Source organism: Ursus arctos, unplaced genomic scaffold (genome assembly GCF_023065955.2).
Source record: "Ursus arctos isolate Adak ecotype North America unplaced genomic scaffold, UrsArc2.0 scaffold_9, whole genome shotgun sequence".
Classification (NCBI taxonomy): Eukaryota; Metazoa; Chordata; class Mammalia; order Carnivora; family Ursidae; genus Ursus; species Ursus arctos.
The window spans coordinates 56,068,814-56,084,325 of NW_026623111.1; the positions used below are offsets into that span (position 1 = coordinate 56,068,814).

Sequence of the window (15,512 nt, forward strand, 5' to 3'; positions counted from 1 at the left end):
TGAAACACATCAGTGTTTATTTGCACATTATTTTACCGGTTTCATCACTACTGTTAAATCCTAAAATGAGAGTCTTTAGTAATCACTAAACTATACACCTTCTAGCCTAAGTGAAAAACATTTAAGTGAATGAGGATGAAAGACTTCTACCTTCCTAAATGCTGCCATAAGAGGAGTTATCTTGCGGTTGTCTGCTGCATCCACATCTGCACCTGCTTGCACCAGTAACTGAACCACATCAAGATGTCCACCATTTGCTGCTAGCCACAATGGAGTGTTCCCCTTCTTATTACGTACATCAATGTGAGCTCCCCTAAATGAATGACACAGATGTCATTGTTTAAAATAAGATGGAATAACAGATATAACAAAATCAACTATAAACTTATGAAAAATATGCTATGAAAGTGAAGGACTATTTATAATACTGAAGGACTAAAATATATTTTTCTCTCAAAATTACAAAGCATTTCTAATCATCAGATTTGTCATCAAATTAAAAAATAATCACATACTAATAATTGCTTTTCTTATTTTAAAAATAATGACAGCATAATTCTGAGTTTCAATCCTGAGAAAAGGTGAATTTTATTTAGTAAAAAATAAAAGTACATCCTGGTAATAGCATATTCAATACATTAAATAAACAGTATGCAAGAAACACAAACAGTATCCTACAAGGCACTCGTATCTATTTCGGATTACTTATATTCACGTATTTGTATTATGTGGCTTCGGAAAAGAAGGAATCTAAAAATAACATGCAGGTTTAGCACACAGTGGGCATCATGGTAAGACTCAAGGTGAATAACAGGTGATAGGAGCCACTACTAAATACTACTATTTAGGACACCATGCAAATGTCTTTAAGACTGTTAAAGCAGGAAATCCAATTAAGCAGACAAGCATCTCTGGAAGACTGGCAGGCAACCTCTAAGTGACTGAAAGCAGGAATTCTCCTGGATTCTGTCTGATACCTTGAACAGATCCACAACTGTCACTTAAAAGCCCTAACTGTTATTTAACCAAACAAAACAAACAAAAAACAAGAAAATCAACAATAAACCTTAGATTGCTGTTAGACATTTAAGATTTCAAGTGACACTTCTTTTTCGAAAACTCAAACCGTGTGGGAGATGTGAATATGGATGACAACAGCTGGATGTTCAACTAGCTTATTATAGTGCTTTAAAAGTGTATACACACCCAAGAAAGGAAGAAAAGAGTATTTTTAGGTTGCACTGAAATAAATCAGACAACGTAGCATAGCTCTGGATAGGTGGGAAATAACAGAAATAGGTTTAAAAAATAAAACAAACCATGCACTTGTAGTTTATAGAGGAAGTAATCACATTTGATTTTTCAACAGTACAATATGACCAGAGAGAACAGTAATCACTAGTAACACCACAATCATGTATGAAAAATATGGTAACATCATACCTGCCAATGAGAAGCTCACAGAATTTATAATGCCCTTTATCTGCTGCTATGGTTAAAGCTGTATCTCTCGAAGAGGGCACTGGAGGGGCATTAACATCAGCACCTTTATCCAAAAGAACTCGGCCCACCTCTGCATATCCACCAGAGGCAGCTTCCATTAGTGGTGTGAGGCCAGTCTAGGTTTAGTGAAAATAACAACAACAACACATAAGAGACTGCAAAGAGCTAAAATGTTTCCAGAACAATCTGGGGAGCAACATGATATAGTTGTTGCAAAGATTCACAACTAAATTTCAGCACTGACACCACTAGCCTGAGTTACAGTGTGATCTACTGAATGATATTCTATGTAATGCCAATTTATTGTGAAAAAAAAACTGTGTAAGATGCAAGCACTTGGCATATAACTGGTGCTAATAAATGTTTCCTCTCTTCTCTTTCATAATAGTACATATTTTCTAGCTGATAACCCTAATACCACTATTACTTATAAAAATTTATTGTTGAGGTATTTTCAAGAGTGAGTGCTTGAGTACACAGAATGATTTCTAATTAAATATATGTAAAATATGTTACTAGAAAATACTAAAATTATAATTAGCATAATGCTACTGAACACCTTAAATATTGAAGCAATAAATCCATGTATAAATCTCAGATTTTATCTTACCTTAGCTCTGTGTTCCACATTTGCTTTTCTATCAAGCAGAAGACTAACCACTTCAGTTCTTCCTTGGAAGCAGGCTAAGGTAAGGGCAGTGTTCCGATTGGTTTCTATTTGAGCATTTATGTCAGAGCCCATGTCTAACAGGAGCTTAACAGCAGCTGTGTGGCCATTCATAGCTGCTAACATCAGAGGAGAAATGCCCAATTTGCTACCAGTTCTGGGGGTGGAGGTATGGGGAGAACAAAGGAAAAGAATATAAATTTTAATGTCCCAGAAAAATTAGACGAATTCTATAGAATTCTATTTCAGGATTTATTTAAGATTCTTTGTTTTACAGGATTATTTAAAATAATAATTTTTCTCAGCCCTAGTAAGTCTATGAGATACTACCAAGACTCCATTAGAAATCTTTTACCACCTTAGACCTAGAATACTTTCTGTATCCCATTTAACATAATGACCTGAGCCGAAAAGTGATTATTAAATTATTAAGTTATTATTAAGATGGATTTTCTACCCTAAAGCATATACTTATTTAATAAGATCTCTTAAGAAAACTGTGTCTACTTTTAGTACCATTAGAAATAGAGTGAGGTTTTTTCAACTTTATAGCAATAGTTTTAAATACTTAAATAAAATCAATCTTAAAAATCTCCAACAATTCAGATTCTAAATTTGTAATGAAATCATTTCCTAAATATGGCATTAAAAATACAAGTGTTCTACAAATAGCTTTATCGTAACACTCTTAAGGGGCTTATAGAGAGAGAATAAAACTTGCCTAGAATTAATCTCAGCTCCTGCATTTAGTAGTATTTTGATAATGTTCACATAGCCACCAGAAGCAGCCAGGCTTAGAGGTGTGTAATCAGAAACATTCCTGTGCTCTTTGTTTGCCCCTCGAGCTAACAATAGCTCCACCACCTGAAAAGAAGAGAGAAAAAGCTGCGTTTTCTTCTTATGGTGAAACAATTTGCAAGGTGTGCATTTCTTTTTTTTTTTTAAGATTTTATTTATTTATTTGACAGAGACAGAGACAGAGACAGCCAGCGAGAAAGGGAACGCAAGCAGGGGGAGTGGGAGAGGAAGAAGCAGGCTCCCAGCGGAGGAGACTGACGTGGGGCTCGATCCCAGAATGCCGGGATCACGCCCTGAGCCAAAGGCAGATGCTTAACGACTGAGCCACCCAGGCGCCCTGCAAGGTGTGCATATCTGATTTCTTTATTTTTCTGATGTATCGTAGAAGAAAAAAAGACAAAAGTCCTTTTTTAATCCTTTGCACAAAATCGCCTCAAAAGATAGCAAGAGGTCTTAGAAACAACAGAAAGCTAGCTTCTCAATTAAAATCCATCTTGGAATTTGTTAAAATGACAGTGTTCATGCAAGGTCTGGATCTCAGTGTGTTGCTGTGCAATCTATTTTAGAAATTACTATTTGTTACTCTATCACATAGTGGTAAAATAAAATAAGATTTTTTCATTTATATATGTATATGTCTTTATGGTATTTCTTTAAGATTTAAAAAAATCTTTTCGTAATCTCGACAGCCAACATGGGGCTTGAACTTAACCCTGAGATCAAGAGTCTCATGCTCTACCTACTGAGCCAGCCAGGTGCCCCTCTTTAAAATATTTTTTTTAATTTATAATATAAAAAAAAATTTATAATCAATAACTAAATGTTTAAAATCTTGGAATAAAGCTAATGCTTATTTTTTCCCAACATTTTATTACGAAAATTTTTAAACATACAGAAAAGTTTAATAAATTTTCGTATACTCACTACCTAGATTCTACCATTAATAATCTACTACACTTACTTTACCACATCTATTTGTCCATTTTTTACTGTATTTCATTTCAAAGTAAATTGTAGACAGCTACAATTTTCCTAAATACATCAGCATATGTATCATGTAGAATATTACTTGTTTTCAAATTTTGGGGGTAAAATTTGTAACTTACAGCAAATGCTCAAAATTTAAGTGTACATTTATTGACTACCTACAAATGCATAAAGCTAATGTAATTTAAATTCCTGTTACTTACTCATGCCCTGTTCCCAGTCAATCCCACCTATAGACTAGTTTTATCTTAGTATCTTAGATCTTCATATAGATGAAATCACAGTGTTTGGGAGTCATTTCTGTGTATTGCGTAGCATTCCGTTATATCAATATACTACAGTTTATTCTCCTACAGATGAACACCTTTGCAGTCTCTAGTCTTTGGCAATTTTGAATAAAGTTGCTATTCTTTCAGAAATACATTTTCACTGCTCACGGGTTCTACCCAGTAGTAGCATTTCTGGATGTATGTTTAGTTTTCTAAGAAATTGCCGACCTTTTCCGAAAGCAGTTGTACCATTTACACTCCCACAAATAATAAGCGAGGACTGGTTGTTCCACACCCTTGGCAAGATTGGTATTGCCAGTCTTTATCACTTTAGCCATTGTAGTTGGGTGTATGGTGGTAACCCACTGGGGTCTTAATTTGCATTCCCTGATAGCTAAAAAATATTTACCATTTATTGAAATACTTATTGGCATATTTTGTCCATTATACCATTTAATGCACAGGTACTAGTATTTTCACCTTCATTTTACAAATGAGGCAGAGAAAGTTAAAGATTATCCAAGATCACAGATCTTACCTTGTTCTTAGTACTAGTAAAATATCCTAAAATACTAACTGGGAAATAACAAATAAATGTTAATGAACAGTGCTTTGTTTTAACATATAAGCTGAAACTTTACTCATTTGAATAAAGTTATGACCAATTTTAGATTATGACTTCTGTCCATCACTTTTTTGCTTTTAGAGCCAGTTAACACTAGGTGGTTTATGTGACAAGATTATAAAACCAAGACCAAAAAAATGGTATTACGCTGTTTTACTTAACAGACAGTCCCTTAAGCAAGAAAGTAAAAAACCCTAATCAAATTTCTAAAGTTATTAATTCCATTATGCAAAGATAACTGACCTTAGTTATCTCTCAAAGGGAATGGTCTATTCCTAGAACAATAAACACTCAATATAAATTAGTTTGTGACTTTATAGTAAAATGAGTCTCCACTGTTTAATTACTTCAAAATACTTAACTGTTCCAATGACACCAGATCAAAGCAACAGAGCGTTATATGCAAAATTATTACCCTAAAAGACTTCTGTATCTATTATAACCTCATTTGTTACGTTTCAGTAAGAATATATAAAGATTATAGTTATGTTATAGGCTTTAATATTACTTTGAAAGGAAGGAAATCAACTGATTTCTTTTTAATTCAACATTGAAAAATTTCTTATCATATAAAACAAGAATTATTTCAAGCTATATACTGACTGAAAACTTCAGTTAAATCAAAATTTTACTTTCATTATATTCCCAAACAGAAGCATTTACATTTCCAACCTAGTTTTTCAATTTAATGTTATTACTAATTGTATAAAGTTCTGTCATAACATTTCAATTTGAGATTAATGGGGATCACTACATTTTCTGATGTGTATCAAATCAAGCAGCTTATTTTTTACTATCTTACTTCCTAACATTGGGTTAAAATTCTTTTAATATACCAATCACCTCTACTGTGAAATACGGGGAGGAAAAAATGATACAAATGTATTCACATTATCAACCAGAAGGTTGATAGTTGACACAGGTTCTTTGTTGTCTCATACAGAACATCTGTAGAAACAAGTGCATCTAATTGTCCACAGATATAATTATCTACTCCAAATATAAAGCAGCAAAAATTATACATTTAAAAATTATAAACTGGCCAAAGCAAAAATTTTATGAAAAACAAAAACAACTGTATTATCACTTAGCTCCACTTCTTTTTAATCCACAAGATAAAGGATCACTAACCTTATCCTTCTATCCGTGTACCATTTTATCAGATTTTCTATCCTTTCTGTGCAAAAATTATTCTATCTCTTAAAGAATTGTTATCTTCTAGTTTACTAAAAACTCTAGCGGGTTTATCTGATTAGAGTTCAATATAACCTGATGTGATACGATAGGCAAAGGGCGGGGGGCAGTTAAAGATACACAAATAGGGAGGTAATAATCTACCACTTCACTGGCCAGAATAATTTTAGACATAATATTTTAGGAGGGATATGGACATAATGGGTAGAACAGCCAGGTGAGGGATTTGGAAGAGGTATCTTCAAGCTAACAATCAAAAGAACAGGACACGCTTCAAATAGACTATAGGTAACTGGCAGATACAGACTCAAATATCTGTAGATACAAGAGGGTATAAACCTCTTTCCGTTAATTCAAAAAACAGAATAAAGAATAGTGGGGAAACTTAGGGAAGGCATAACTCAGGCCTGATAAACAGGAAAACTTTGTAACAGGATGGTGGAAAAAAAAGTAAAACATTTTTTAGCTGAATAAGAAACTGACCTGCATGATTTAGGGTACTTCTTAAATCTAAGATTTAACAACTCCCTAATTGAGAAGTTGTCAGTCGATAGAGACAGCACAACCAGCTAAATCAAAATCCTTACAACTGGATTTAAAAAACGGATTTAAAAAATTAGGGTGTCCAGCTGATCATTAAATGCCAGAAGACAAACATGGGTATAAAGCTATAACTTTTTGGGTCTACATTTGATCATACCAGCTGTTCTACCCTACCTAAAAAATGAAAAGGTCATATAATCTTATCTGAGAATCTTTCTTCCAGAGTTGAGAAGGAGTGGAGAAAAATGAAAAGAACAACTGAAAACTGAATGCTCTTAATTCCCTACTAATCTTATACATAGAGAGGAACAGAGGCTGAGCTTAGTACCTTTCATGCCAAGTACTCTGGGATAGGAAAAGATGAGTGAACATAGGCCCTGCTTATCAGGAGTTTACTGATTCAATTTGGAATGGCTTAATCACTCCCTTAGCCTGAATGCAACACAAAGGAATTCCCACGGTACTACTTTTAGATGAACATAATAATAAACATGACTTTTCAGACATGATGGCTTATGCTAACACAATACTTGAAATTATTGCCTAATATTAGCAAAAGGGCAGTTATTATGATACAGATGTCAATCCATTATTCCCATCAAATCACATAAGTTAAAATATATATTTGCTAAACAGATGGACAAATATTACACTGGGGAAAATGTTACCTCCTGTCTTCCCCCAGAACAAGCCAAAGATAGAGGTGTGTCCTTGGTCCTTTCTGACTGGGCTTCAATGTCTGCACCATTGTCCAGCAATATTTCCACAACACCAACATGACCAGCTGTGGCAGCCAAGATAAGTGGAGTAAAACCTGGAAAAAAAAAATGATCTTCTCACTACATACTAAGCAAAAAAACAACACTGCTTTTCATTATATCTAACTATCACAACAGGGCTGGAAGTAGTATTTCTTCACAGAACACAAATATTCCAGAAAAAAAAATTAACAAAAGTAAGCCCTACCTTTCTTGTCTCGGTGCTCAATACTAGCTCCTCTCTCTAGCAGTGTTTGTACCAGTTCCTCATGACCACCAGCACAGGCCAGTGTTAGCGCCGTATCATGATTACTTTCAGTCTATAAAAAATTAATTTTTTGATTAGCTTAATTTTAAAATAACATCAATTATATAATATATACTTATACCAAATACAGATATAGATGTACCATCTACTGTATCGAACATTTGGATATTAAGTTGTTTTTTTCCATCAGTGGCTAACTTGTGATTTTGTGAAGGCTGTAACATTTGAACTTTATGGACAATTCTTAAGCATGAAGGGAAAAAAAGTATGATTTTCAACCATAAGCTATTTACAACTACATGATTAAAAGAAATGGTGTTGGACTCACTTTTGCTTCTAGCCATTAATGGAGTAGCACAGAAAAGATTTGTCTTCCTATCTCAAACAACTGAAAAGAAAAGGACGAACTATTTGAAACGATGGTGTTTAGACAGGCAGTGCATGGCAATGATCTCTGAGGAAAGAAATGCTTAAACTCAACTTATTGCCTGGAGAGTTTTAAGTCGGCAGTGCAGAGAGGGCACGCAAATACAGCCTGGCAATCTCCCTGAGTTGAGAAGACAGAGTTTGGACGAGTCATGATGGCCAGACTTCACGGGGCAGACTACTGGAGAGGAAAGCACAACAGAGTACTCTAGATATCTATAGAGGGTCTTTGGCTGAGTCTTTCAGCTGAGTTCTGATCAGCACATGTGCGTGAGGAAAATTATGAGAGGCCAAGGAAAGACCATCAGAAGGCATAACAACACCCAGTGCTTACACAGGCCAGCAATAGTTTGGTTCCCGCCAGCCAGAGTAGAAAGACCTCAAAACACACAGATTACCAAGTAAAATCCTCAGCAGTGGGGCCAAATTAGCTGTTCTGGGCCCACCTAACAAAGCTGAAAAGCAAGCCTTGATATGAAAAAAGGCTTCTAAAGTAACTTAACTGCAGTTGAGAACAAAGCCCAAAATACTTAAAGAACAACAACAAAGAAAAATACGTAATATACAGAGTATTTTGAAAGACAAAGACTATCATAATTGACACATGACACTTTATATATGATTTACTTCTGACTTCTGCTAATGATAGTGGCCAATACTCGATTTACTGGCCGTACTCTATTGTAGTTTAAAATGCTTATTTTGTGAACAAAGACCTCGTACTTTTAGTACTCTAAACTTGTGCTATCGAAAAAAGGTAACTAGTAGCAATATGTGGTTATTGTACTAGAAATATAGCTTGTGTGACTGAAAAACTATTTTTAAATTTTGTTTTAATTAATTTCAATTTAAAAACATACTCATTTGGTTATTTGAGAATTTTTTAGTATGGAGCAATTTGAGAAAATACATCTACTTTCTTAATTGTACATTTAATCAAATCTAAATGAAGTCCAACTTGAGATAGAGGGTAACAAACGATCCTGGATTTGCCTCGGATTGAGGGGGTTTCTGGCATGAAGGACTTTTGGTGCTAAAATCAGGAAAGTCCCAGGAAAACTAGGATGATGTGATCACTCTAAGCTGTAAGTATAACATATAGACTGAATTTTGAAGACTTTTAGTATGAAATAAAAATGTAAAATATCTCAGTAGTTTTTTGGTATTATTGATTACATGTTTAAACAATATTATGGATACAGGATGCTAAATAAAATATATTCTTATAATGCATTTCACCTATTTTGTTTTGCTTTTTTTTAATGTGGTTACTAGAAAATTTTAAATTTCATGTGTCTTGCATTATTTTTCTATTGCACAACACTGTTCTAAGCTACTTTCCCTCATTTTTACATATGCATCTCTATTACAATATTTATCACCAATCTTCCTTATGCTAATATTAGTATGTGTCTACCACTCTCACAAAACTATAAATTCCTGGAAGGTAATGAACATGTCTTATTCATGTTTGCATTCTCCACCTGTAAGTGATGCTTTGCTCAGGAAACAATAAATGATAGTTAAGGCTACATATATGAAATATATTTACTGTGTTTACATATTTATGTAATATTTATTATATTTATGTAATAAATACAAAAAGGAAAGGCATTTTCTCCCAGAAGGTCAATAACTCTAAAAACCAAACTCCATTATAAAAAATGAGTAACAAGAGACAAAAGGCAAAATTGATAGAGTCAAGAAATAAGAAAAAGCCTACTAGTCAGTGATGAAGAGGGAGACCGCAAAAGCTGCTCTGCAGAAGAGGCTGGCAGAGAGCAGAGCTACTGACTGCAGAGATCAGGGATGGCCACAAGGGAGAGATGCACCAACTACAACAATGAAGAAGGACATGAATACTTAAATGAGTGACAGATCTGACTGTGTAATAGTATTTGATCTTCATTTCAGATTTGTAAGGAGGAATTATTATGTTTGATTTCAGAAAAAAAGAGACAAAGGCTTAGAGAAATAATCCTCCAGTGGTCATACAAGCTAATAACTGGTAAGGATTGGCTTAAAAAAACCTAGGAGATCTTAGATCACAAAATACTGCTTTTCCCATTACATCATAAAGCAGTCCTAAGGCACAGTTAACTGAGGTCAATACAATGTTAAAAGTCTATCTACCCTATGTGCTTTCTATGTTAGTTACAATTAGAAAGTCAACTTTATGATGAAGAGTCCACTTTATGATGAAGTTTATTAGGTTTCCCGAAGTCTTCTGGGGGTTAAAGAGTAATTTAGGAAAGCAGTGCCAATCTTAAATAGAGAATGAAGAGACAAAATTTGAAAAAGATAAGCATGGAAGATTTTAGTGGATTAGTAAAATATTGGGTTTTTCCCCCCACATTATAAAACATCAGTTTGACTGACATTTATTAAGCACCTTTTATGTTCAAAGTACTCTGCTAGGTACTCCAGGGTTGACAAATAGAAGTAAATACAGTCTCTGTTCACTAGGAGCTTAGTGATTACGACACAGGGCAAATTTAGGCTCAAACTATGAGAGAAATATAAACACAGTATTATGAGAGTTGAATGAAAAAATATTTAAAACTAAGAAAAGAGGGCTTGTCAAATTCCCTGGGGAACTTAAGAGTGGGTAACTTCATTAACTAATACCTTATGATAATCTTCTAAAGACAATAATGAAAAAATTTAAAGATTCTGAAGTAAGGTTTCCACCTTCCTAATAAACACCTGCACAATCCCCAAATGGTAAGAAACACCATCCTAATTTGCAATACATCAAGAAACAAATTAACTGAAGCAGAAGTCTAGGTTAAAGTAATGACTAACATGATATAGAATAAAAAAAATGTGTTTTGAATATTACTAATCAAGGAAGTAATGATAACAGTATAGGTGATGGCTTTCTGAATGGCAATGTATCACTAAAGTCACATTATGTTATACTCGTTAAAAAGTCACATACGTTGTCAATATCTATAACTAAGAGAAACCTGAAAGGGAGACCAATGCCCAGAGGTTTGTTAAGAGCTCATTCAGGTTTACATTCTAAAGAAAATTTTTGTTTAGCCCACGATACCATAAAATATACCATTTTGTATGTGACAGATGTTGTTATGATGATTCTAGCTTATAAAAACTGCTAAAATTATATTCAATGTAAAAGTATTCTGTAAACTGACACGACCATTCAATTCTGTGAGACTGAAAAATAAGAAGGAATCATAAGACAGATGCAATATTAATGGAAAAAGCAACTTTTAATGAGCTGGAATGAAGGTGAAAAAACATACCTGAACTGTCTGTAAAAAAAGGGGGGGGGGAAGTGGACCTATTAATTACACCTAAGTAATTAATTCACTTGGAAAATCATTAGGACTTCAAGGGCTAACCTTTTTTTAGACCTCCGTAACCTCCATAATTCTAGATATCTCATTCTCTAAACAGGTCAGAGGTCACACGTAAGATACAAAAAAGATAAATAAAAAAATAAAAAGGATAGCATTTAGAGAGAATGAGAATAACAAGAATATTCAGTAAAATAGTAAATAACCTGCTTAAAACCTCACATAAACAATCAGAATGCACGCATTTAAAGTAGAATGCTTTAATGGCAGCATATTACGTATCACCATTAACTAATTTTTCCTGGTCTCTTCAATTTTTCTCGTTAAAATATTGTGATTAAACTGTTCTCTGTATTGCAAAACCAACAAGAAAAGAAAAAAATATCCAAATGATATTTATACCATTAAAGGCAAAACATAATTTTATATACTTTATAATTTCAGTCTTGACATCTATGTCAAATTTAATGCCTACCCCCTTTAAAAAATATTCATGTTATTTATAAAAATGGTATATGTTATTTATTTATATGTTATTTATTAAAAACTTGAAAAAAGGCAAAATTGCATAAGGCAGTATTTATTTTTCTCTTTTTTGAAATGTACTAGAGCCAGTTATTGCAAGTTCACGGAAAGCCTTTAGAAGTTTGTGAATAAAAATGACAAGAAGTTCGGAAACACATGAAAAACATGTGATAAGAAAAAGGGAGGGAATGGGAATGCAAGTTTTATACCCATTAACAGAAAAACTGGTACTTTCTCACTTCCAGTGGCTGTTAGAGTCATCAAAATCTCACACAAAATACAGAAAATATTTAACTCACCAGCATTCACCTCTAACCTTCAGCAAGTTTTACTGTTTCATATAAAACCAACGGTTCTTAGAAATCTCTAAATGATTACTAATTTCTATATGTAGAATACCCAGATATAAGTTTCTTATACCATTTCAGCAAAATAAATATTAGAGCTATGCTATTAAAAGATACAGTAAAACAGCCTCAAATAATTCCTTCAAATTATCATTTATTGACGTTTCCTAAAAGAAGCTGTGATAACGGTATAATAATGGCATAATATAATATATAATATAAATGTATTAAAAATAGCCAGACAAGGGGCACGTGGCTAACTCAGTCAGTAGAACATACAACTCCTGATATCAGGGTCGTGAGTTCAAGCCCCACATTGGGTGTAGAGCTTACTTAAAAAAAAAAACAAAGAAACAAAAGAAAACATAATGGATAAAAAAAAAAAACAAAAAAAAACATCGGGACAAACTTGAGTCAATAAAACCGTTACATGAAAGGTAGAGAACCTGTGGCACATATGTGCACACTGAAGGTAATTTCTAGTTATATTACATTAAGATTTGAGGAACTTTATTAAGAATACAAACTCTCATCTTCAGCATTCTTCAAGTTCCAGAAATTAAACATGATTTCTACTAATCCTTGTAAAATGTTAGTTTCTGCATATAATGAAGTTTAAAGTATGACCATTTTAAGAATCATTAGCATTTTTAAAAAGAGACATACACTGAGGGTTTAAAAAAATTAACACTTCCTTTGTTCTTCTTTAAATTAAGATTTGATATAAATATGCCAAGGAAACATGCTGAAAAGCTGCAAAGATGAAAGCCACATGATTCTTTGCCATTTGGGTGGTAGATCTATTTTCTATAATCTGATTTACCAGGATAACATAATTAAAATCAGGATTCACACCTAAGATAAAAATTGAAAAACAGGTAGCATAGTGCAGTGCTTAAGAGCACAAATTCTAGAGCCAGAATGCTAGGGTGGTTTAAAAGCTGGCTCCACCATGAATTACCAATTGGGCAAATAGTTAGTATCTGTAAGTCTCACTTTCCTCACCTGTAAAATGGGAATAATAACAGTACCTACACTTCATGAGGTTGTTATAAAGTTAAAGAAGTTAGTATCTCCAAAAGTGTTAAGACGGTATATGTTAAGGTTTGTTAAATAAACAAATAAAAGATCCAAATATTAGATAAAGTTTCATCTTTCTAAACAGTGGAAGAGTCTTGGTATGAATTTATCGTATCTGGCACGGTACTATCACACATAAACCAAAATACCTATTAAGAAAAATCTCATGGAAGTTTTATTTTAGAATCAAGAAAAAACTTCAGATGAACTGAGTACAAAAGGATCTTTATTTTTACTGCTTAAAATGCCTGCCTGGTATCATAAAAACTAGTAAAATTTAAAAACATCAAAAATTAAAGAAAAAATAATGAACAATGATTTCTGGTTTATTTGGTATTACGTTTTCCAAAGAAGGAGCTTTCTAAACTCCATGACAAATACTATAACTCATGATAGGCTAACCAAACTGAAAAACCTCGATATTTTGCCAGTTTTTTAATAAAAAAACAAACAAACAAACCCTCAATATAGAGACCAGATAAGAAGGAACAGATATTTAAGGAGAACACAGTCAAATCTTTTTACATAAGCATGTCAACTACAATTGAAATGTAAGTTTTGTTTTGTTTTGTTAGATTTTATTTATTCATTTGAGAGAGACAGAGAGAGCACAAGCAGGAGGAGGAGCAGGGGGAGAGGGAGTAGCAGGCTCCCCGCTGAGTTAGGAGCCTGATGCAGGGCTCCGTCCCAGGACCTGGATCATGACCTGAGCCGAAGGCAGACGCTAACCATCTGAGCCAGCCAGGCACCCCAAATGTAAGTTTTTTTTGAAATTAAAAAAACATTTAAAAATATGTATATGTTTCTTAAAAATTAATTTATAATAGAGCAATGGCTGGTTGAGTAGTATAGTCCAGTAAAATTTCACCATCACTGTAAGAATTTCAAATTCAATAAAATCATGAGAGGAACTTTGTGACTATTTTATTCAAAAGCATTTTTTAAAAATCCTTTTATATTTTGGTGAAGTTTTTAGTTTTGCTTATGGTTCAATTCTTGATTCCATAAAAACTAAAAAATGTATCTCTCCTTAAAACATAATAGCCAGAGGTTACAATGTAACAGCCTCAGAGCAAAAAAGACTAGAGGAAAATAAGGCAGATTCAATACCAAGTTCAACACAGTTCTATAATGCTATATCTTTAATTAATTGATTAATTTATTTATTTATTTGAGGTGGGGAGAGAGAGAGAAAGTGTGAGCAGGAGGTGCAGAGGGAGAGGGAAAGAGAGAACCCTAAGCAGGCTCCGTGCCCAGTGCAGAGCCCCACATGGGGCTCGATCCCACAACCCTGAGATCAAGAGTCGGATGCTCAATCAACTGAGCCACCCAGGCACCCCTATAATACTATAGAATTATTAAATATAAATCATTGTGGTTTATCAAATGAATACTTGATAATTTTTTAAAAGGCTATAGAGTATAGTAGTTAAGGAGGGGTGCCTGTGAAATCAGACCCACTTAAGTTTGACTCTCAACCCTCACTTTTTAGCTAAATGAGGTGATCTTGAGCAAAATGTTTAATCTCTCTCTTCACCTTGGTTTCTTCATCAGGGAAATGGGTATTTAAAAGTAGCTACTTCATATAAGTGGTTTGAAGATTAGACAATGCCTTAAAATCGCCCCTGACAATTTTAAGTGCTCAAAAAAAAAGTTAGCACATATAACACAATGAACATTTGGAAACCAAGTAAGAATAGAAGCAAAATTTCTTTTTCTTTCACAATATTACCAAGAAACATTTTAACGAAAAAGAAGCTTTATTTTCATAGGTTAAGGGTACATGGTCTTATTAACAGGTCTCTCTCTCTCTCTCTCTCTCTCTCACACACACACACACACAAAACCCTTCCTGAAATTCAGGTTTATAAAGAACTGATCATTTACTAAATAAAAAGTTTTATCATGTACACTGCCACCTTCACCTATGTCACCCCTCCCCACCCCCAGAAATTAATCAAAATACAAAACTAAACGGCAAACATTTCTCCATCCCAAATAAGGCCATATACCCTTTACCTTGTTCAGCAGTCTTCTAAACTAAGCCTCTTAACATTTCTTCAGGACAAAACACCAGCTATCCTCCCCTTCCAACTTCACTCTGCCCTGAGATTACATGGTAAACTAATTTTTTTAAAACTGGGTTTTTTGTTTTATTTTGACTTTGTGCTGCAGACATAGACACACAGATTCACTACA

At 33.7% G+C, this 15,512-nt stretch overlaps 1 protein-coding gene across 9 annotated transcripts in view; it reads right to left on the reverse strand.

Annotated features, from left to right (window-relative positions):
* Positions 1-15,512, reverse strand: part of ANKRD17 (ankyrin repeat domain 17) — a 154,606-nt gene that overhangs the window by 34,837 nt on the left and 104,257 nt on the right. For all 9 annotated transcript variants that reach the window (XM_026509990.4, XM_026509989.4, XM_026509987.4 and 6 more), the window contains 6 exons: positions 7,553-7,664; positions 7,255-7,400; positions 2,892-3,034; positions 2,114-2,327; positions 1,444-1,619; positions 151-313 (listed from right to left, as the gene is read on the reverse strand). In XM_026509990.4, coding sequence (XP_026365775.1) covers positions 151-313; positions 1,444-1,619; positions 2,114-2,327; positions 2,892-3,034; positions 7,255-7,400; positions 7,553-7,664 — 954 coding nt within the window. The remainder of the gene's footprint in view (positions 1-150; positions 314-1,443; positions 1,620-2,113; positions 2,328-2,891; positions 3,035-7,254; positions 7,401-7,552; positions 7,665-15,512) is intronic.